At 38.6% G+C, this 24,199-nt stretch overlaps 1 protein-coding gene across 8 annotated transcripts in view; it reads right to left on the bottom strand.

The window, feature by feature from the left end:
- LOC126100417 (eukaryotic translation initiation factor 4E transporter-like) overlaps positions 1 to 24,199 on the bottom strand; it is a 274,981-nt gene that overhangs the window by 36,154 nt on the left and 214,628 nt on the right. For 7 of the 8 annotated variants that reach the window (XM_049911013.1, XM_049911014.1, XM_049911020.1 and 4 more), the window contains 4 exons: positions 16,710 to 16,844; positions 16,499 to 16,573; positions 11,815 to 11,941; positions 3,686 to 3,879 (listed from right to left, as the gene is read on the bottom strand). In XM_049911013.1, coding sequence (XP_049766970.1) covers positions 3,686 to 3,879; positions 11,815 to 11,941; positions 16,499 to 16,573; positions 16,710 to 16,844 — 531 coding nt within the window. The remainder of the gene's footprint in view (positions 1 to 3,685; positions 3,880 to 11,814; positions 11,942 to 16,498; positions 16,574 to 16,709; positions 16,845 to 24,199) is intronic. The other variant, XM_049911016.1, reaches the window with a different exon arrangement.

Raw genomic sequence — 24,199 nt, 5'->3', positions numbered from 1 at the left:
TAAGATCTACAATTAATGCTTACATATCTGCCTTTGAGCAGAGTGCAATCTTTTATCACTTCTAATCCCAAGGTTTAATATCTGGTGCTACTGAAAATGGAGTGCTAAGTACTTTCAACACATTTTCTAGGCTATGTAAGTCCTGAAACTTTGTCAAAAATCTGAAGTTCAACACTGTTTTGTTGATAACCACATAATTGTAATGATAAAAAGATGTGCAAAGGTTTCCAGTACCAAGACTTTCACGAAAGCATTACTTTTATGACATTTTCATAATCATTAGATTCTGCCCTCAGAGTGTCACATTTAAGTTATTTGTTTCGTATCAGTGATACAGGCTGTGTGATATGAGAGGATATGTTAATGTGGTTAAGGCTTACTGCTTGTGCCTGCCCCTGCATGTGAGCTGGCCATCTAAACCAGGTTCTCTTCATGGGACTGAGAACCCGCAAGAGAACACCACTCCCTCAGGACATGTGGGAGAACTTCTCGAAACTGTTTGTTTTCATTTTATGGAACACTAATGGGAACAATAGAGCAAATCACAGTTTATTTTAGATGTGTTTCTAACCAAGTGAGTGTGGCAACAAGCAGCTGTGACAAAACAATTGGCTTGGCTGATCTGATTGCAGCACAGAAGTCAGCAGTGCAGAGCTGGTGAGTCTGGAAGGTTGGACAGTACCACAGAATGAGTTAAGAGGCCAAAGGCTAGCTGTTTTGCTGACAGTGAGGCACTGGTGAAAGCCCAAGGCTAACGTGCCTGGAGGAAAGGGTTCAATACCAAAATGTCCTGGTGACAACATACTACATTAAAAGCATTGTACATTCACTAAAATAGCTGAAACTGTCTACAGCTGAGCTACAGAAAATGTAAGAACTTCTCTGGAATTTACTACCATATTTGTACAAAATCTTGGTTAGAAGTAGTTTTAGTTTGAATGGGTGTTTATTATAAAGTAACAGCCACATGAGGACACTGTGACAAGTCCTGTCTGGAAAGTAAGTACCGTTTTGGAAAGAAACTTTCAGAAACTTTTTTTCAAAGCAAAATTTTTTTTTTTTACAAGAAACAACATTTCTTAAACTATTTTTCTACATAGTTGCCACCATTGTTCAGACCTTTGTCATACTGGGAAATCAATTCTCTACTCCTTCATGGAAAGATGCTACCAGTGAAGACGACCACTGCTGAACATCATTTGTCATATCATTGCTGTCTAAGCACCTTCCTCCAAAATCGTGCTTCAAGTTCGAGAGAAAGTTGTTGTCAGAAGGTGAGAGATCGAGGCTATATGGAAGATGATCCAACCGAATTGCTGAGGAAGGTTTTGATCAACAGCAGCAGAATGGGGATGTGTATTGTCATGAAGCAACACAATGCTTTGACTGAGCATTCCTTCCCTTCTTTTTTGAATTTTATGCCAAAGTTCTCTCAGTGTTTTACAGTATTATAACACACTGATGGTTCTCACCTATGAAGTAACTACACATGCAGAATGCCGTGTCTTCCAGACCACAGTGCACATAATGTTTTGAATTTTTGTTGTTTGGGGGATAGTGAGTGCCTCCACTATCTACTGTTATGATTCTACAGTGACATGACAAACTACGATTCAGCATCAGTCATAATTCCATTTAAGAATTAATCACTCTACTGGATAAGACATATCAAAGCACTGCCAAATCACTGTTTCGGACTCCAATGGGAACACAATTTGTGAAAATTCATGTGATCTGTGACCATATCAGGCAAAATAGTTTTTGAAATTTGTGGAAAATCATCACAAAGCATTCTTATTATTAACTGTCAGTTTTCACAAATTGACTTTTACTTTCTCAATCAAACCATCACTGGCAACAGAAGGTTGCCCACTCCATGCTTCTTAATAAACACTAGTTTGTCCATCAATGAATTCTCATTCTCTCATCATTTGATCAGTTATTACATATTTACCATTTATCTCTACAAGTTGTTGAATTTCAGCTGGCATAACACTGTGTTCAAAAACCATATTACAGAATGCGCTTCACTTCGGTGGGCTCAGAGATTGTCTTAAACAATTTTAACAATCACAAACAAATGTAAACACAACACAAACCAGCTGTAATGGCATCAGTGAAAGACGACGAACCAGTGTGTCGAGTGCGAATGTGTGGAACTGTGATACTAGTGCTGGGATGACGACAGACCAAAATGGTACTCATAACATGTAGGACATCAATAAGTATCTCATGACTTTGGCTACTTTATGAGCACTTGGTCAAAAGATATGCAAGAAAATAAATTATTAAACAAAATTATTTATAATATTCAGTTCAGTTGCAGTAAAGGATTCTGAATATGCAGACTATCATTTAGTTTCGGCATGTTGACATTGCAGTAGGAAATACGAGGCGATAATTTACAGCTATATAATTCAAGTTTATAAGAATTAAATGTGGTTCGATTGAAAGTACTGCAATGGCAATTAATACACCAACATGCATTTGACAAGTTTCTATGACACTCTGAACAAATGCAAAATAATGAATTAAAAGAGTAAAGCATAGATATTTAGATACTGATAAGATTTATATCCACATATATTTACAGGTATATTTATTGAATATGTAATACGTACACAAAACAATGTAAGGTAAATAATTTTCAATAAGATGGCCAACGAAAAGTAGCAGGTCTCGATTGCATTAGTTGGTCATGTGACCCACCTCTGGAGTAAGTGAGCAGAGGGGCCTTGTGGTTTTTTAGTCACTGTCCTTGGCAGAGTAAAAGTCTTTCATCAGTGTCATCTATATGGGTGAGCCTGCCAAGACTGGGCAAGTAACAAGTGATAAGTGATAAGTTGCTTAGGATGTTGCGTTGTCTACTTTTTTTAGCCACATTATAGCTGACTCCATTGGAATTGCAGGATTACGCGAATGAGTAGTACAACTGATAGTGGTGGGAGTTTATTTGATCTTTAGTGGAACTTTTGAAAACACTGCAATTTACTGGAACCATTATATATGGTGCCCTACTACTACTACTACTACTACGATTAGTTGGTGTTCAGCGCTGTTTGTTAGTTGCTCTGCACACCTTGCTTTGTTGATCATATCATTTAAATAATTGCTGCAAATCTGTTTACAATTGTATGGCTATCTTTCCGTACATGTTTCTGATTCTTTCTTCAATTAAATTGGAAAGTTTAATTAAAACCAATGCATTAGGCTACATCTTTAGCCTTTCAGATCCAGTACCGCATTTGATTTTGTTAATTACTCCGATTTTAATATATTTTAAACACTATGCTTAATTCTATGGAAAATTCACTGACTACTGTGCTAAGAGATAGCAACGCTTAATTGTTAATTGGGCTAAAAAGCAGCAGTATACAACCCACCCTTAGATATAATTTAGCCACAATTATTGCAGGTTGTGTGTTCACTCAATTATCGCATACAGCTATCAAAAGGATATCATAGAGCATGCAACTGGTTTGCTCATCCATATAATAGCACAGTGAGCATACATGGTGTCTTAACTGTGGTGTAGTAGATATGTGGAAGGTATGTTTACACCATAGATTGAATTTAATTAAACAATACACTTATTTTAAACACACACTACTTTACTGGAAGAGAGAGAGAGAGAGAGAGAGAGAGAGAGAGAGAGAGAGAGATAAAGCTACAAGTTTTTCTGTACCTGCAGATTTTGCTTCACTTCTGTTGCTTGTTGCACTGTTTTCAGGATCCTTTTCAGCTGTCATCTTCCTCAGCACAGAAGTTGGTGTAAAGGCAAGAGGTGTGGGGGATATAAGTTTTGGAGGTGCAGAATCTCCAGTCTTAACTGAATTTCCTCCTGCATTTGACAATGACGACACATTGGGAGAGAGTGACCTAAAGAAAAACATGAACACACAATTAACAGAGGTGAGTTAATATACTCGCATCAAAAAAGTTTTGCATCACCCCGGTTCCCAGAACTCGGGAAGATAGACATTGACTGTGGATATTGTATCACAGAGTCCCTTTGACTATTCAGAGATGTCACTAAACCTGCCCAAAGATGTAAGCAACCATGTATGAGCAGTGCCTATTAGATGAAAGGAGTCAGACATACCATAAGTTCCAGTCATTCCACCAGGAAGAAGGTACACAACTTGTGTTGTCTGTAGTTCAACCATGCCTAGATGGTCAATACCACAATTCGATCGTGTCTGCATTGTTACTTTGTGCCAGGAAGGCCTCTGAACAAGGGAAGGGTCCAAGTGTCTCAGAGTGAATCAAAGCGATGTTGTTCGGACATGGAGGAGATACAGAGAGACAGGAACTGTCGATGACATTCCTCACTCCGACCACCCAAGGGCTACTACTGCACTGGACGACTGCTACCTACTGATTAGGTAGGATTGGAGGAACCCTGACAGCAACGCTACCATGTTGAATAATGCTTTTCATGCAGCCACATGATGTTGTGTTACGACTCAAACTGTGTGCAATAGGCTGCATGATGCACAACGTCACTCCCGACATCAATGGTGAGGTCCATCTTTGCAACCACGGCACCATGCAGTGCAGTACAGATGGGCCCAACAACATGCGGAATGGACCGCTCAGAATTGGCATCACATTCTCTTTGTCGATGAGTGAAAATTGTCTGATTGAAGGCATATGCGACAGAGACGTGTTTGGAGGCAACCTGGTCAGGCTGAACGCCTTAGACACACTGTCCGAGTGCAACAAGGTTGACATTCCCTGCTGTTTTGCCGCTGGTGGTCATGGAAGGTGCCGTAACGGCTGCACGATATGTGAATGCCAGCCTCCGCCCGATAGTACGACCATATTGACAGCATATCGGCGAGGCCCTTTTCTTCATGGACGACAATTCACACCCCCATCATGCACATCTTGCGAAAGACTTCCTTTAGGATAACATCGCTGGACTAGAGTCGCCAGCATGTTCTCCAGACATGAACCCTATCGAATGTGCCTGGCATAGATTGAAAAGGGCTGTTTATGGATGACATGACTCACCAATCACTGAGGGATCTACGCCAAATCGCCATTGAGGAATGGGACAATCTGGACCAACGGTGCCTTGATGAACTTGTGGATAGTATGTCATGACGAATACCGGCATGCATCAATGCAAGAGGACATACTGCTTGGTATTACAGGTACCGGTGTGTACAGCAATCTGGGCCACCACCTCTGAAGGGCTCACTGTATGGTGGTATAGCATGCAATGTGTGTTTTCATAAGCAATAAAAAGGGCAGAAATGATGTTTGTGTTTATCTCTATTCCAATTTTCTGTACATATTCCAGAACCGAGGTGATGCAAAACTTTTTTTGATGTGTGTACTTCTGAGAGATGTGTACCACCAGTGTTGGCTAAACAAAGGGAGTAATTCCAAAGTGCACAAACCATTTCTTACTAATTTTCAAGAACTCTTTGACAATAACACCGGAAATAACAGTTATTAAAATGTAACACTAATTCCTGACCCAATTTGTGAAGGTGCAGTAACTTTATCCAACATATTTGATATTTAGACTTTAAATACTTGACCAAAGACAAAACATTGTGAAATCACTCTCTTTATGATTATCACACATTTCTCATCCATTGATGCCCCTCTATACTTTTCCATTTTTACAAACAACTATATGCATCAATTCTGTTCCTATGTGAATTCACAAGTGGTGTACCAACCTTCCAACCACCTTGCTCTTTGAGATGCTGTATCATTCATTTACTCAGCAACATGTTCCACAACAATTTGATGTTCAGTGCAGTCAAGTCTTTTCCAATTCGTCTTTTTACCCTAAGCCTTTTTCTTGTTTTTATGTCTCCCCTACTTATTCCTGACATACATCTCAACAACTTGTTGAGAAATCTTGGGTTTTTTTTAGTGTTTAACACATTAAAATAATGCCTCAAAGCTATAATTAAGAACTTTTAATACAGTGAATGCAAACTTTCCATTTCATACCTCACCTCAGAAGTGTAGTTCCCAAAACTATAAGCATTTCAGGTCATTTTTTACTCACCTGAGTATTTCTTTTGCTGTCCATCTAACCACTTTCTTCAACATTCAAATATAAAAACTTACTAACTGAACTTCATTCTTTTCAATTTACTGATTACACAATTTTTGTGGAGGGTATAACCAATTTTGAGGTCATCTTTGAAGTCTGCAGGATTAAGCCCTTCTATTTGATGTTGAATTTCATAGAAGTAAGAAGTACAACAGAACACTACTTGCACAACTAAAGTGGTTCAGTTATGTTGTATTATTAAGTATTCTTTTATGGATTCAATAACTTAGGAAGACACACACACACACACACACACACACACACACACACACACACACACACACACACACACACAAAATCTATGACAAGGCAAGTTTAAGAAAATAAGTACGATAATCAAGTTTTTGTAAGACCTGACATCAGGCAAAGGAGATACAGCAATCAGCATCATTAATTACAAATTTAAATAGTATTGCTTGCAATGAAGATATATAATCAATTTGTTCATTACTGGTTTGGTTGGTTAATAACCATCTTCAAATCATGCAGGATAAAGAATCAGAATCTACATACAGTGCTGGCCACACCACCATTGTTACTAAGTTTAAGCATGATGAGTGGCAAGTGATGGTGGTGTTGGCACCATTACATGTACATATTGATTCTTTACTAAGAATGATCTTAAGTTGGTTGTTAATCGACAAACCAATAATGAGCAGGTTCTGATTTTACATGTTTTACTGCTATCAAGACTTAAAAATTTCAGCAAGTCCTAACTTTTTCTTTACGTCTCTTCTCAATGCTTCCTCTAAACACTACAAGGCAGCATTCCCAAGAAGAATTTACTTGCAAGAAGACAATATCCAAAACAGAACATCTAAAAATACCTAGTATAAACTGAAGTTCATCATACCCTGCATTGCGTCAGTGTAACATGGTCTCAGCAACACAGCAAAGACAGTCCAAAAATTGACTACGTACACTGTTACAACTCTTGTTGTTGTTGTCTTCAATCGGAAGGTTGGTTGATGCAGCTTTCCACTCCACAATCTGCTGTGCAAGAGTATCCTCAAATAGCTACAGTGACCTAAACACATCTGTACCTGTTTACTTTATTCATTCCTAGGTACATCCCCCCCCCCTCCCCCCAACTTCTCTCTTAACAAATTAAATATTCCTTGATGTCTCACAGCATGTACTATAATCTATTCTTTCTTTTAGTCCAGTTGTTCAAGAATTTTATTTTTTCATCAGTTTCATTCAACACAATCTCCTAATTTATTATTCAATACATTAAACTAATCTTTACTCTTTTTCTACAGCACCACATTTGAAGAGCTTCTATTCTCTTGTTATATAAACTGATTATGAATCACATTTCACTTCCATATACAGCTACTCCAGACAAGTATCTTCAGAAAAGACTTCCTAACCCTTAAATTTCTATTAAATGTTACATTCTTTTTCAGAAAGTTTTCTTGCCATCAGCAGTCTTCATTTTATATCTTGTCTACTTCAACAATCACTTATGTTGCTACCGAAATAGCTAAATTCATCTACATCTTAATGCCATTTGCTAGCCCAATTCCAACAGCATCACCCAATTTAGTTTGACCACATTCTATTACCCTTATTTTACTTTTGCTGATGTTCATAACATCTCTTTTAACACCTTTTTCCCATTCAACTACTCTTCCAAGTCCTTAGTAGACGGGCAGCATTGCAGTGTCATTGACAAACCTTAGAAGTTTTTATTTTTTCCCTGAACTGCAATCTCTTTCAAAATTCTCCGTTTTCTCACACAGTATGCTCAATGTATTAACTGGGTAATATTGAAGCTAGGCTGCAGCCGGTCACTTCGTTCTGAACTACGGCTTCACATTCATGTCCAACTTTTAACTGCCATCCAGTTTCTGTACAAGTTTTGCTACTTTTATTTTATCCCTGTTATCTGCAGAATTTCAACAAGTGTGTTCCAGTCAAAAGCTCTCTCTGAATGTACAAATGCCACATATGTTGGTTTACTTACTTTAATGTACCTTCTACTGTAAGTCTTACGCTCGGTAGAGCCTCATCTATTCCCACATTTTTCTAGAATCCAAACTGAACTTCCCGAGAAGATGATCAACGAAGAGCTTCAAGCTGTCCCTCCATTCTTCTATACACGATGTGTGTAAGTATTTTACAACAAGCCATTAAACTGGTGGTTCAATAATATTCACAACAGTTAGTACCAGAATTAATATAATATCTCATCTTTTAAGTCACATCTGTCTCCTATCTTGCACATGAGCTTACCATCATTGGGTCTCTACGATTTCAGTAATTCTGAAGGAACATCATGTACTTCATCAAATTATTCTCATATAACAATGAAAATAATCCATTATTGATAATATAAATGGATAGATTAAAAATCTACCCACGAAGTGGCAGCAGGGGGGGGGGGGGGGGGAAGTACACACACACACACACACACACACACACACACACACACACACACACACACGGATTTAACTTTTACAAGTTTTCAGAGCCAGTGGCTCCTACTGGCAGAACTGAAGGGGATGAAGGAGGGGTGAAGGAGGGATGAAGGAGGGATGAAGGAGGGATGAAGGAGGGATGAAGAAAAAGGACTGGAGAGGTTTAGGGAACGGGTACAATTTAGGGAAGTCACCGAGAACCCCAGGTCAGAGGAGCCTTACCACACAGGATGAGAAGCAAAGACTGACAGATGGGTCTCCCTTTGATAGTGTGTGTGTGTGTGTGTGTGTGTGTGTGTGTGTGTGTGTGTGTTGTCAGTTACAGGGATGGAATAGGTGGCAGTAGGAGTGTGCAAAGGCCAAGTCTTGTAGCGGGGACTGTCATAGTGGTAGGAGCCATAGGGCAGGTATACAGGTGCAGGAGCAGCGAAGGGTCTGACAAGTATACTGTGGGGAGTGGGAGGGCGACAAAGAGCTATGGGCAAAATCTCATACTGAATGTATCTCATTTCGGGGCATGATTTTAGGAAGTCATGGCCTTGTCAAAATAGCCAATTGGTACATTCAAGACCAGGATAATACTGGGTGACAAGTGGTGTGCTCCGAAGTAGTTTTTTTGAGGGATCAGCAGTACCAGTATTGGTTGTGATGGCCCGGGAAATCTGCTTTTGAACTAGGCTGTTCGGATAAGTAAGTCCAGTGAAGGCTGAAGTGAGAGTGCATTGCTGTAAAGAGTCTGCATCTGAAAAAATACATTTGCCTCTAATGCCAAGGCTGTATTGGAGGGTAAGTTTAACATGGAAAGGATGACAACTGTCAAAATTTAAGTACTGTTGTTTGTTAGTAGGTTTGATGTGGACTGAAGTGTGTAGCTTGCCTTCGGTGAGGAAAGTGGCATTGGATTCAGAAAAGGACCATGTGAAATTTAATTGGGAGAGTCCTTCCTTCTCATACCATCCATTAAGTCTCCCCTACACAGGGTTCTGGGTAACTTTTCTGAACTGTAACCCTTTTCCTAAACCTCTACAGTCCTTTTCCTTCACCCCTCTTCTTCCCCCTTCAACTCTTCTGCCAGAAGGAGTCACTGGTTCCAGAAGTTTGTAAAAGTTAAATCCTTGTGTGTGTGTGTGTGTGTGTGTGTGTGTGTGTGTGTGTGTGTGTGTGTGTACGTGAGTGCGAGTGCGCGCGCATTAGTTTTCCCTTGCCACTGCTGCTTAGTGAGTAGACTTTAAATTGTTCTCACAGTTTCCTATCTCTTATTTTCATTTACTTCCCCTTGTATAGCCCTTCAATATGTATCTTCCTGCTTCTTCTACTTCTGCACCTGCATCCTCCACAAGCCACTGTATAGTGCATGGTGGAGGGTACCATGTACTACTGTTAGTAAATTCCTTTCCTTAAAATTAAAACTGTAAGGCCATTACAAGTAAAATGTAACATTTTCTTTATTTTGCACGTTTCACTTTACCAACACAATCATCTCCAGAATTGTGGAAATACAATGTGTTACATCACCATATAAGACAAATTAACACATTCAACTTACAACATGATACATTACATGGCCAAGGGCCACTAATTACAAGTATCAGCTTTGTATACCACTGCCATCATACATAACGGAATAAGTCGGTTGTGTCTCTCCTCTTCATCCTGTGTGGTAAGTCTTCCCTGATCCACAGTTCTGGGAGACTATCCAGAAATATACCACTTTTCCTAGACCTCTCCAGTCCTCCCCCCCCCCCCCCCTCCCCATCTTTCTGCCTGAAGGAGCCAATGGCTTTGAAAGCTTGACTAATTACAACCTTCTTTTATGTGTGTGCTCTGCTGCCACTTGCTAAGTAGACTTTTTATCTATTCAATTAAATTATTTTGTGAAAAATTGACTGTCTTTGATTTACTCCATTTCATGCTTGATGATGGTGTTACTTGTAACAAGTTGCCTTCAGCCACATAAGCCTCTGTACGAGCTTTAATTTCTCTCTTATCTACATGATCCTTCTGCAAACTGTGCAATGGTGGCAGCAGAATCACTCTGCAGTCGGCCTCAAAATCCTGGTCCTCTGAATTTCTGCACCTTTCAGTTATCCCTTATTTAGGTAATAGTGGCTTACTAGCTGACCTCTTGATAATCATACAGCTCTTTCTCTTTTCTCCAAAGTTGTGTGTAATTTTCATATAGGCAGTATCTATCCTTCCTCTCATCACTAATGTTTGTACAGCCTTGCTTTTGTCATCTAGCCATTCCTGTTTAGCCATTTTGCATTTTCTGTCTCTTTTTAGACTATGCCCTTTGGTCTGCTTCAGTTGCTGCGTTATTAATTTCCTCCTTTTCTCAAATTTATTTTCTCCTGTGTTATCCAAGGACTTAACTAGGCCTTGGCTTTTTAACTACATGAGCATCAGATGCCTTCTTAATTTAATCTCTCAAAGTCACCCATTCATTTTCTATTTTATTCATCTCACCTGCTTCAGTCCAACATTGCTTAACACTGCCTCTTAAATTCAGAATGACCTCTGGTTCTTTCAATTTATGGAAGTCCCTTCTTCTAAACTTTCTATCTTCCTGCAACTTCTTCAGTTTGAATGTGCAGTTCATAAACTGTTCCGAGTCCTCACCTACCCCTGGAAATGTTTTGCAGCTTAAAATCTGGATTTGAAACTCATCTCACCATTAAGTAATTTTTTCAGAACTTTTCCACATATACTATGTTCTTTCATGATTTTTAAACCAATTATTAGCCAAGTTTAAATTATGCTCTGTGCAAAATTGTACTCTATGGTTTTCCCTTTCAGTCCTTTCTGTCTTCTCTTCCTTTTCCTACTATGAAAGTCCAGTCACCCATCAGACTTCTGCATCTCTTAACTATCTGAATAATTGTTTTCATCTAATTGTACATTCTTTCAACTTCATTATCAGCAAATCTAGTCAGCATACGAAGTTTTACAAATTTGATCGGCGTTGGTTCTGTGTATCTTTGCTATGATAATGCTTTCACCAAGCTGTTCATAGAAATTTACAAACTATATTTTTAAAATTATGAGAAAATTGTTGGCCATTACTTACCTTCAGGATACTGAATTGTTAGTACTGCAAATAGTTTTTATGCTCTTAAGCTGGGATAGAATCTTTTTTTGTATTTATGTATTAATATTAAGAATTTCACCTCCTGAAGGTAAGCATTCCCAGGATGTCCACCCATAATTGTAGTTTCGTCTTGCAAATTTTTCCTTTTTAAAGTTCTGAAGTGCACAATATCACACTACATTTTTTTCAAGCTAATAGCACAGCTGCACTGTTGTACTTACTGTTGCATTTCTTGCCTCTTTCTGTAATTTTCACGCTGTTCTTCCAACTTTTTCTTTATTAAGGCTGATTGCATTATATTCTGTGTGTGAAGCTGCAATTCCCGTGGAGAAGGAACACGTGGCACCACTACAACAAGGAATTATTTGCATAAATTATGACAAAAGGAATTTCAATGCACAAAAATGTTCTTTATATGAGGTCTTTTCAAAAAATTCCAAAAGATTTGTAATTTTGTGTTGGCATCTCATTGGCATCCCTGCACATGACTGTGTTTAATGTGTAACTGCTGGAAGTTTCATTGTTGTATGTATGCTGGTTATTGTTCAGTGTTGTATTGAGCAGAAAGTTGTGTTGTATAGTTTGCTCCTCCAAATCTGCCATCTCAAAATTTGCAATGCACCTGCATTAAATTTTGCGTGAAACTTAAGAAAACCTTTATAGAGACACAGCAAATGATGCAGGAAGTCTTCTAAGCTGTAGTCAGTGTTACGAATGATTCACATGGTTTAAAAATGGCCGGACAGACGTTAAAGAGTTAAAAGATGACTTTTGTTCAGGACACCCTCAGACATCTACCAAAAACGCTCGTGGTCAGGAGCGACAATGAAATGGTGCTTGCCGATCTAAGACCAACTCTCTCCAAGAGATTGCAGAAGAATGTAACATTTCTGTTAGATCATGTAATGAAACCCTGACATAGCATCTAGGAATGAGTCATGTTTCCACCAAGTTTGTCCCAGGGCTCAGAAGTCTTGACCAGAAACATCTTCACCTCACAATTTGTAAAGAGCTTTTGGATCGAGCAAATGTGAACGAGATGCTCCTTAAGAGACTAGCTGGTGATGAGACATGGGTCTACAGTTATGCTGTTGAGACCAAGTTTCAATCTCCACAAAGATTCGGGAAAAGTTCTCCCAGACAAAAAAAAAGCTCTTCAGGTCAGATCAAATGTCAAAGCCATACTGATAGTTTTCTTTGATATTGAAGGATAAGTTTATTATGAATTCGTGCCATAGGGACAAACTGTTGATCGATGGAACTATCGGGACATGTTATGATGCCTGCGTGAAAATGTGAGAAGGAAATGTGTCCAAACAATTTATGACTCTTGCATCACCATACCTGCCAAGTTAAAAAAAAACCTCATGTAAAAAAAGAACAACTACTTTCGACACATCCAGCTTGACGAAAATACAATACTTGGATTACAAAATACAATACATACTTCAGGCTTTAAACATGATACTTCATCAGCCTATTACATACGTAAATGTGATTTCATTGATCTGTAGACGAACATGAAAATCAGAATGAAATCCATGTTTAACAGCAGCAGTCTTGGTGAATTTGTTAGGAGCATACATAATAGGACTTCCTCGATAAATTAAGCAGATACGCAACAACTGAAAAAGGCTTTACACAATAAAACTTTTTCAATGTAACAAAGGCAAGGAATAATATAATACACACTGAAAAACATGCTATTTCAACATCAAAGCCAAAGTTGTGATCTCTTTAGTTTCCTGCAAACAGTCTTGAGAATGTTTTGCCATAAAAGGGACCAGAAGCCCTGATCTTTATAAAAGAAATTAGTCCAAAGAATCATTGTCCATTGTGGATGATCTGAACTCTATTCTATTTTTCTTTGCAAGGCTGAAAACATGTTCACATTCTGCACTGCTAAGGGGGAAGGGTGAGAAATAGAAGATTATTCTAGAAATTATTATATTTAAGAAGTAAATTGGCACCAAGAATTCTTGATACTTGCATCCAACTGCAATTACTTGCAGCCTCTTTATTTGCAGCTGAAGTGTCATCTGCCTGTAGAGCTATAAACTGCCTCTGAAGATCATTCACCACCTCATCTGTAGTTTCATTTTCATCCTTGCATATCATGAGGAAACTTTCCGAAGGAAAACTAATGGAAGAAAACAGTACATTTTCAATTTTGTCAAACCTTGCAATTTGAGCATGCTCCAACATGTCATTCTTGAGTGGAAACTTTATGATTTAGTCATACACAGCACAAAAGTAGTTTCTCATTGATGAAAAGAAAAGGGATTTATCTGTATCCTGGAGATCATTCACTATGTTCAAAAACCAAATGCCAATAACTAACTCATTGTCACTTCTTTGATTTTCAATCAAGCTGTACTCTACTTGAAACAGTGAGGAGCTTTTGACAATTTTAGGTGTAATGAACTTTGTTCAAAACTGCTTTAGGAACTCCAGTGTAAGTTCTAATAAAAAGTGAACTTGTGGGGAATAAGTTTTAAGGGCAATACCAAATTTGTCAAACACACTAATAGTCACATGAAGGAAAGTTCAAAAGGCTTTGTTCAAATTTCGTGACACCTGAACATAAACATTATTCCCTCACATGTTGTAGCTGAACTCTTACCTTTTAGGATGGGTTTGTCACATTTGGAAGAATATGCTACTCTTTTAGCAGTAATTGTAGTAGCAGAATGAAGAATTCTCTTTTGATACTCTTTGGATCCACCTTGTTCAACTCTAGGTATTCTGAAAGATGTCAAGCATATGGAAATGTTTTGGGTACATAATATTACTTCCTCTAAGAAGAAAGAGAAGCAGATTGAATGAATATGGATCTCACCCACTTTAAGTTGTAATCCTCCACCACCTTTTTCAACTGCTAGATTCATCAGGTGTCAAGTGCAACCTATGATGGCAATACCTGGTTAACTTCCTTCAGAACTGCTGAAACCCCATTTTTGTGCCCTATCATAAGAGGGGCATTATTAGAGCAGAAAGCCACACAGTTTTCAGTTGTTATGTTATGGGAATTCAGCTGTGATAACATCAGGTTACATGTATTTCGCCCTGCTGTGCCCCCATCTTAAGCTGGTATGGACAGCACAGTGCTGACTACTCTTTCCCCACAAAATATCAGAGGCCCTTAACAACTTCAGATGATGCATTTTTTGCAGTTTTATTTACAATGCACATCATTTTTGTGTGACCAAAGCTATGTTTCTTTGCAACTTCTGATGTGGAACCATCATCTTAAAGAACCAGCATGACCAGCCGCACTTAAGGGTACATTGTGATCTTCCTTTCATGTAAAATAACTTACATGTTTACCGCACATGATTACTTAAATCTTTTCTTCCATCATGCGGACCATTAATATCACACCCACACATAGCGCAAAAGGCAAATTTTCCTCCCTTTTTTGATTTTAGTGTGCACAGAAAATCAACAGATTATGGTTCTTTAAATGCCTAGAAGTACTGTTTCTTGTTGCATTTATTCATGAATCCTACAACAGGAATATAGAGTATGAGAATGCCCGAGGAATGTTCTGATATGTACTTAAACATCAAAAGAAACCTGTATCATTGAATGTCACATAAAATAACAACACACACAAGGCAGTGAAACACATGTCAAAGCACACTCAGCCTTAAACCGTTAAAGAAACATGACACCAACCCTTTGAATGAAGAACATGCGCATGGTAAGAGGAGGAGGAGGAGGAAGAGGAAGGAGGAGGAAAGAATGGAAAAATGTAATTAGTCCTCATATGGTCAAAGAATATGAGTTTAATCACGACAAGCGAATGGAGCAGAACAAAGGATTTGCACAGCAGAACCTGCGGACATGTATGACTCACATGGCAAAATTATTATCCTGGCTTTGAATTCAATCCCAATGATGACACACACATCACGTAGTGAAGAGTACCAACCACATCAAAGAATGAGTTATCGACTATCTTAGACTTGCCTTCGACCCATGGAAACAAAACAATCAATCTAACGGAAGTGGGGTGATGATCGAATGTTAATGTTTCAAATTTTTGTCTGCGAAGTTTTAAGATGACACTGTCTATCCATAAACCATAAAATGTCACCATTTCTGTAAATTTGATGAATAAACTGTAAAAGTTGGTGGGTTTGCATCACGATAACGCACCCGCACATTCATCCCTGTCGGTGCACGGCTATTGCACAAAAAATGAAATCACTGTGTTGCCTCATCCTCTTGTCTCCAGACCTGGCACCTGTGGACTTTTTTATTTCCAAGTTGAAAACCCCATTGGAAGGACAGATTTGCAACGACATAAGAAAATTCGCAGATGGGGCTTTGCATGATCCAGCAAGAAGCATGTCAAGACAGCTTCCAAAAGTGGAAATGGCACTGGGAGCAATGTATCAATTGTGGTGGACAGTATTTCTAAGGAGACTATGCACAATAAGTAAAAGATAAGTGCAGAAAAATATTGCAGACAAAGTTCCAGAATTTTTTGAACAGACCTCATATGCCTATTACCACATTACATTAAATGCAACTTCAAGTTCTTGGGCATCGCAAAATTCTGTCAACGTGAGAAGTGAAGTCAATCTTTCATGAAATATGAAGTTTAATGGCGTGCACACCTGCCTTTTCTTGCTCTGAATTCAACTACTGTAGTCCCATAATACATTTCCACTTAAATATATACAAACTTTAAATGCAAAACTATTTGCTATTTCACACTGCTCACATTCACTGCAACTGATTTAACTACTGAAAGACCCACATTTTAATGATATGAAGAGGAGTGTGTAAAAAATACATAAAAGGAACTATTTTACCATTAATAACAGGACAGTTTAATCTCTAAGATAGTGCACACCTACTTTAGAACACTTAACTAAAAACTTCACAGCTTCTTACCTGGAGGTTGAACAGTGAGTGTATTTGTTTTTACTGTCATACTGGGGGATATTAGTGAAGACCCCTGACAGTATGCTGCATGTACAGAACGGAATAAACTTAATTTAGTTAGTGAGAACATGCAGAGATTACACACATTACGTTTTATTCAAGTAAGGTACCTCTGATCTATTACTCCAAAGCATTTAAACCAAACTCAACTGTTATTTACCATTGTTTAAAGGTGAAGGTATTCTAATTTGCTGCTGCTGATGCTGTTGCTGCTGCTGCTGAAGCATCATCTGATGAAGCAACTCAGGAGCTTGACCAGCATGCAAATGAGGAGATGCAGTGCGATGAACTATACCTACAAAATTTAAGTAATTTCATTGTAAGTTGTAACATTACCTATACAGGGTGTATACGTGGACAAAGAAAAAAAATTCCCGGATTTCCTGGTTAAAAATAATTCCTCTCCTGGGTGAAAACATACTTTTTCCCTGTTAACTGACAGTACACTTTCTCTATGAACTGTACAACTTATCCATCCTTTGAATGGTTATGGTTTTATACATGGGCATAGAATTTCCCGGTGCTTTAGAAAACAAAACACAAGGGAGGGGAGGAACATTTTGGAAAGATCTTTGATGTGCAGTAACACACACGCTGCATATTTTCGTATTACGAAAGTATGAAGTCGAATTCCACCAAACACCGCATGTTACTTTCCGAAGCATTGAAATCGAGATTGCGATGCACTTTTGTAAGCCAGTCATGCTCATGTCACGCGATTTTCACTAGCCGATGATACCAGGTATTCAGTGCTTATGACACGTGATGAAGTCAGCCAATAGCAACATCACTGATAAGTAGTGCGAACACACAAACAGAGAATGTTAATGGTTTAAATTAATATACAAAGTGTTGCTACAAGAAAAGTAAAGCTTTCACTTATAATATTGGTCTATAAGATTAATATGCTGGAAGAGAAGCTAAGCTAAGCTTTCACATATAATGTTGGTCTTTTATGCGCGTATTAAAATTTAAGATATATCACACAAATGTGCCATTAAAATTTTTAATAACGACATAAATGTGTTCTTCTGGGCTAGAAATTAATCTAAATGGCTCGTCATCAAAGAGTTTATTTTTAAATGAGAGTCAAACGCGCTCTGATTTAAGAAATTCATCGTACATTCTCGTACGTAGTTCAACTTGCGTAAAAGGAAATTTTCTTTGATAGTAACACTTTTCAAACCACCATTCGGAATATTTTCCCGTGACCTGTTAGAAATAGGTTCGTTTCTGCAGTTTCCAGAAAGCGCCAGATGACAGGCGTCACTGCGCTTGCGCAGCTACGATGTCGTAGGGAGCCGTATGTCTGTACGTGTAAAACATTAAAAGATCTTACATTAGGTCATAAAAGAAACAAGACATTCGAACCTGCGGCTGCTTAGACAGCCACATTTCTGTAGCCAGAAGAGGGAGAAGGTACTACTAAATGGTGCATGCTCATGATTTCACTTGTAACTGCTTAAACGATCTAATGTGAAAAGTTGTGACGTCACGCTCATCGGAGGCAATTTGTTGTTACGAATCACTGCATATTCTTCCAAAAGCCTTTGACAAATTTTGCTGTTGGCAGACGCTTGTATGAGCACTTTGTTTTGTTGCTGTATATGGTGCATTTACTTTGCAGTTTAAGTTTTATTTTAGTTTTTTCACTCGTTCATGTTTTATTGCTGAAGTGTTATTCTGCAGCAGCGGGATACACTAATATTCTTTGTTAGAGTATCGCTTCTTACAAGTCAAAATTACAAAATTTGACTGAAAACAATGAAAAATTCGCAGAATTCTAAAATATTCCCTCGTTTTTCCTGTTTTTCTCCCGGATGAAAAAATTCCCGGATTTTTCCTGGATCTCCCAGTTCTCCTGGGTCGTATACACCCTGCTATAAAACACAAGACACAAAGCTCATACTCTTAACAAAACATTTTAGAACCTAAATTTTGCAGCTGATGTGTTTAATTGAAATACATTTACAAATCAATGTTTATTTTCCTCCCTTGAGGTGATGTGCTTGCTGACAACAGCATGCAATCATTTAAGCAAACAACAACAGTACACTGCGTGGCCCAAACAGGATACTTGTCAGCAGAACAAATTTGAAGTGCTACCTGCTAAAGCAAGGAAATTAAAATTCCAAATATCCTGTTGCCAATACCATCAATATTCCAACAAAACAAACCTGCCAACTAAATGTAAAAATATCTGGCATCTGTGTCTGTTAACCGAAAACTTCTGAAATAGGAAACCATAAAATTTAGATCATCATCATCATCTAACAATGGTAAATCCAGAATGGAATAACAATACGGAAAAAATGAATTGCTACTCGCCACCTAAAGGCGGCACTGAGTTGCAGACAGGCACAGCAGGATGGGAAAAACACGCACGCACGCACGCAGAGAGAGAGAGAGAGAGAGAGAGAGAGAGAGAGAGAGAGAGAGAGAGCCTATGGGTAAGGTACTGGGGCACAGTGCCCAGAAAAAGTGGTTGTGCGAGGGTGTGTTTTCTACTTTGGAAAAAAGACTGCCTGAAAGCTTATTAATGTGCCTGTCTGCAACCAAACGCCACTTCTATGTGGAGCATTACTCATTTAACTACAACTGGAAGGAAATTACGGTTGTTGCCTCCCGCAACTGTTTGTAGGCTTTATATGTTAGTTTTATTTTATCCACTAGCAGACTGACAATTTTATGTACAAAATAAATACACACTATTCTGATGTTGCCTCAACTATAGCAAAGCAAAAATTAACAGAAAGTCCAGTTTGGAACATCAAAACACAAGGAACAGATAACACATTAAGTTGCACACATGTACAATTAAAAGACATTTACAGAGAAGCTTTTGGCCACAGCCTTTCAGAAGAAGAAGAAGAAGAAGAAGAAGAAGAAGAAGAAGAAATACAAACACATTCATTCACACAAGAAAGCACACCTTGTGCACACATGACCAACTCTGACCAGAATGGCATTCTGTTCTGAGCTGCGAAGTTGGCTGTACTGCGTACGAGGTGTGCTTGCTTGTGTGAATGAATATATGTGTGTATTTCTCTTCTTCTGATGATGGCTGTGGCTGAAGAGCTTACATGCAAAGAATGTTAATTGCACATGTCTGCAACTTGACATCTCATCTTTATGGTAAGTAGCAATCTATCTCTTCCTTACAATGTTAGAGTAGGAATAAATTCAGTTTTGCCAAATTCTTTCATTTGTACCTTCATGTTGAGATGGTGTCAGGTGTCTTTCAAATGCCTTAATGTATCAAAAACTAATGCATGTTGAAAATAAATGTAAAGATCAGTTGAAATGGGAGAAAGTGAGGGGAACAACTTATTTCTGTTATACAATTTGTGGCTTACTGTAGAACATCCGATTCAGGAGGAGGTCAAGTGGATGCTACAACATGTACACAAGTTGTTAATAATTTATTAAAATTTGAACATGGTAAATACCTAACTTTCTAAACAAGGAGTGTTCACGTGGATGACATGAAATTGATGCTGTTGCTGACAATGTTTAGCACTTCATTACTGAATGATAGTTTCACAACGGAGTTAAATTCTTTAACTGATTCGAAGTTCAGAATAAACGTTCTATTTGCATGCAGCTGGAGCTGTACTACAACAATACTGCCATTCTAAGCAATAACTGGAACTGATCTCTGATTACACAGAGAATTACGCTCTTACTCTGACAGGGCAGGCCTTTTTCACCTGAGCACTGGTTCACCAATATCGTTATCTATATTTCAGTGAAATCCTGAATTAATGAACCCACTTTTAAGGAAATCCTACTTTTATGTATATTTCCTTCGGTCCTGGCAAAACTCCAATACGAACAATGTTATCCCTTCCCACTTGTATTGAACCATGCTTTAGGAAACAGTCCACTTTTAGAGAATAAATGTGAAACATTCTGCAAACTGAAATCCATTTTTATGCAATTCCTAACATATCAGAATGAGTTTCAGATTTCTTTCCATTCCATAGAGGTTGTATTTTGTGTCCTGCGACACATTAAATGGTAAGCTATTCAGTCAGTTGACATGTATTTAAACCGTAGTCACTAACTACTTCCCTAGTAGTGATACGGGCATATGTTTTTAACGAATCAGAAACTTATTTTCATATGACATGTCACTTTATTGGATGTCGCAGTAGCTGAGCTTACAAATCACAGGAAGTATAAATGTTCATCGAAGCGCTGAAGTTACCAGTTTTACTTTCATGAAGATATAGCAATCCAAAAGCAGAAAGCTTACAGTTCAGCAAAAGCTGCCGTGCATCTGAAATGCCCATGACAAACTTAACATAAGTCTTCAAGTCTATCTTTATTGAAATGGTTGCGGGACCATAGCTGTTTAGTATAAAATGCCTAATTAGAACACCTTAAGCTATCTAAATTTCCTGTTATTTTATTTGAGCAACCAGTTCCAGTGCTACATTATACCATCTTCAGGCCCCCTGACTTACATGATCCCATCTCTGGTCCTATCAAAATACGGGCCAGCAGTCATTGAATCTTATTCTTAGCTTTTTTGACACAGTGATCTTTCGATTATCACTTGCTGACCTATGGTGATTAAATGTACAGCACACGGTATTGTTAATTTTGTAATTAAATAGCACTTTTATCAGCTAAACTTTCTTGAATTATGCTTCTGGTCACACCTGTGTACTGTAGCAAAATCATCATTTGGGAAACCCCTGTTTGAAGGTAAGTATTTGGGTTCCCAGAGATTCATTAAAAAGGGGTTTTACCATACTTAATAGTCAACCCAGTTCATGATGCATGTTGCAGGCTGAACATCTGTGTTTCCAGGGGCAACAAAAATTTCACTGTCAGTGTTTCATAGAATTACTGATCGAACATAAAAATTTAAAATGCTGTCATAAATTGTTAACTAAGAGAGACTCTTACATTAAAGGTTTGAACAGTAAGTCAAATATTACAGTAAGAAACTGAGTATATTTCTTTAGGCAGCATACTGACGATGCAAGAACTACTCTGAATATGTTCCTCTAGTATATGAGAATGGGAGCACTTAGTAACTCCAAACCTTTTCTTGCTCACATGATAAATATTTAATGAACTCATTTGTAAAGTAATCAGAAGATTTTAGCTGTTATATACACGGGAGTCAGATTTTTTGTGGAATCAGATGTTTGTTTACTGGGTGTGTGTGTGAGGTGGAGGTGGTGGTGGCAGGGGGGCGGCGCAGAGGCAGCACTAAATGCTTAACCTGATATCTGAATCCAGCACCTTTATTTTTAATTCTTTCAATGCTTTTTGTGTGTGAAAAAATGGGCAACTGTCAGAAGTAACATTTGATTAAATGAGGATCAAAATCCAGACCATTTATTTACTAGTCTCACTAAAACACTGTACCTGTTTAAAGATAAAATATTAACACGAGAATTGTCAGTGGCTGACCTTGAAGATTAGTTTGGATTCCTGAGAAATGTAGGAATACAACAGGCAATACTCACCCTAGGTTTTAAGAAAGGCAAGCTTATGTTTATAGCATTTTTTTGAGACAGGTTTTGAGAATTTAGTCTACTTGAAATTCTGGAAGTAGTTAAGGATAAAATACAGGGAACAAAAGGTTTGTAGTTGTACAGAAACCAGGTAACAGTCTAAAGCCACAGGACATGAAAAGGTAGCAGTTGCTGAGAGCAGAGACACTCACTCAAGGTTTTAGCCTATCCTCAAATGTTATTCAAGCTACACATTGAAGAAGCAGTAAAGGAAAACCAAGGAGAAATTTGAATAGTGCATTTAAGTTCAGGGAAAAGTAATTAGTCAAGGTATGCTGATACCATTTTAATTCTGTCAGAAATCAAAGGGCTTGGAAAAAAGCAACTGAATGGAAAAGGACAGTGTCTTGGGAAGACAGTATAAAGGAAGTATTAACAAGCTAATGGAATGTAATCTAATTCAATCAGGGGATTTTGAAAGAATTACGTTAGAAAATAATACACAAAGTAGCAAGTGAGTTGCTATTTGGGCAGTGAAGCAATTAATGATAGCTGAAGTGAGAGGATATAAAACAGAGAATGGTGGGGGGAAAACTATGCCACAGATTAACTTGTAAAGTTCGAATATAAATGTCACAAAGTCTCTTGTGAAGGTGGTAGTACTACTACAATGCTTTCTTCCCAGTGGCAGGTCTTCACATGATGGGAATGTCTTATCTCCTGCCAATCTCTTAACATCCGTAGACTCCACTTCCACTTCACTCACCACCTTTTACCTTCCTTTCATTATTCTTCTACACACTAATCCTTCAAAGGCATTAACGATCAAACAAACCCACAGCAACATTCAACCACACCAATTACTCTTTCTTTATCTTTTAACTTGTGATAGTAGTCTTCTTTCCTCTATTTCTTCCTGCACTACATCATTAGTAACTAAATGCGAACTGATGTTTTCAATCCTCCTCCACATCCACAAATGCTTCCAGTCTCTTTTCAATGCCCACGTTTCAGCTCCAAAGAGCCACATTCCCGAAAAAACATTTTGCTAACCTTTACCTGAGCTCTTTAACTTTTTTTTTCCCTACTAACACTTTCTTAGCTAGCCTTCAAGCTTTGGCATCCTGGTGGCTCCTTAGCTCTTCCATTATTAGGCTTCCTAGGTCCCAGTAAACTGCCACTTGCTGATTTTAATTTGGTGTACCTTAATATAAAACATTTTACCTTCTAGGCCAATCACAGTGAACTTTCCTTTTGCTTATTGATCTCCATACTCTATTCTCCATTTATATCTCTCAGGCCCTATGACAACTCCTGTTCGCCTCCACTTGTAGCAGCAGATGGGCTGCGCTGACTGAAAACTGGCAAACAGCAAAGTTCCTGTCGGCCGAGGTACCACTGCATCTCCCCCGCAGCACCCTAGCTAGTCACTTTTGCAGCAGGCAGACCTTCGAATGCCACACTTTCTGAGCGGCCATACGGACCGAACTGTCGCTCTCGCAATCTCTGCTCCCGCTTCGATTAGGCAGCATCTCCGGGCCGAGCTCTACGCATCTCGTCCTGCACGAAGCCCCACGGCTGGCATTTTCAGCTGCCGCACGTCACCAGAGTTTGCGCTAACGGCAAGATTTTGCATCCGCATCCAGTCTCCACGTTTTCCTGCAGACCAGTTAATGAGAGACGTCTTACAGTGTCTTCTGCATTACCTTGCCAAGCTGTGTTTTTCGGGACACTCGACTGCAGCTGTACAAAGTCTGACGCCAGACGCACAGTTCGTCACCCCGGTATCAGCATCTGAATTACTGACAGCAGCGTAGATTACTTCAGTACAGTGAAGTTCGATGAGTGCCAGAAGTACCAGGTGTGTATATTACTGTTTCACCCCTGGGTATTTTGGCACTCTCATCACCAAGTGCGCCACTGAAATGAGTCTTCTTCCCAACTACCAGCTCCCCTGACCGCCAGGCAAGCCCATATTACTCTGAAACTTTGCCCCTTTCCCCACGGATGTGTAAGACAGACTGACGGGCATCACTCCAGCGAAACTTGTGTTACTGTCCCCCTTCTTGGCACTTTTCTTCTTGCACCACCAATGTTATGTTGAACATAATACTGTGAACTGTTTATAGTTCCCTGTTCAAATTCTCCACTACGAGAGAAGACCTTTTGATTAAGA

The sequence above is a fragment of the Schistocerca cancellata genome, chromosome 9 (genome assembly GCF_023864275.1).
Source record: "Schistocerca cancellata isolate TAMUIC-IGC-003103 chromosome 9, iqSchCanc2.1, whole genome shotgun sequence".
Classification (NCBI taxonomy): domain Eukaryota; kingdom Metazoa; phylum Arthropoda; class Insecta; order Orthoptera; family Acrididae; genus Schistocerca; species Schistocerca cancellata.
Note: the sequence above shows the minus strand (reverse complement) of the source record. Positions and strands in the feature narration are given on the sequence as shown.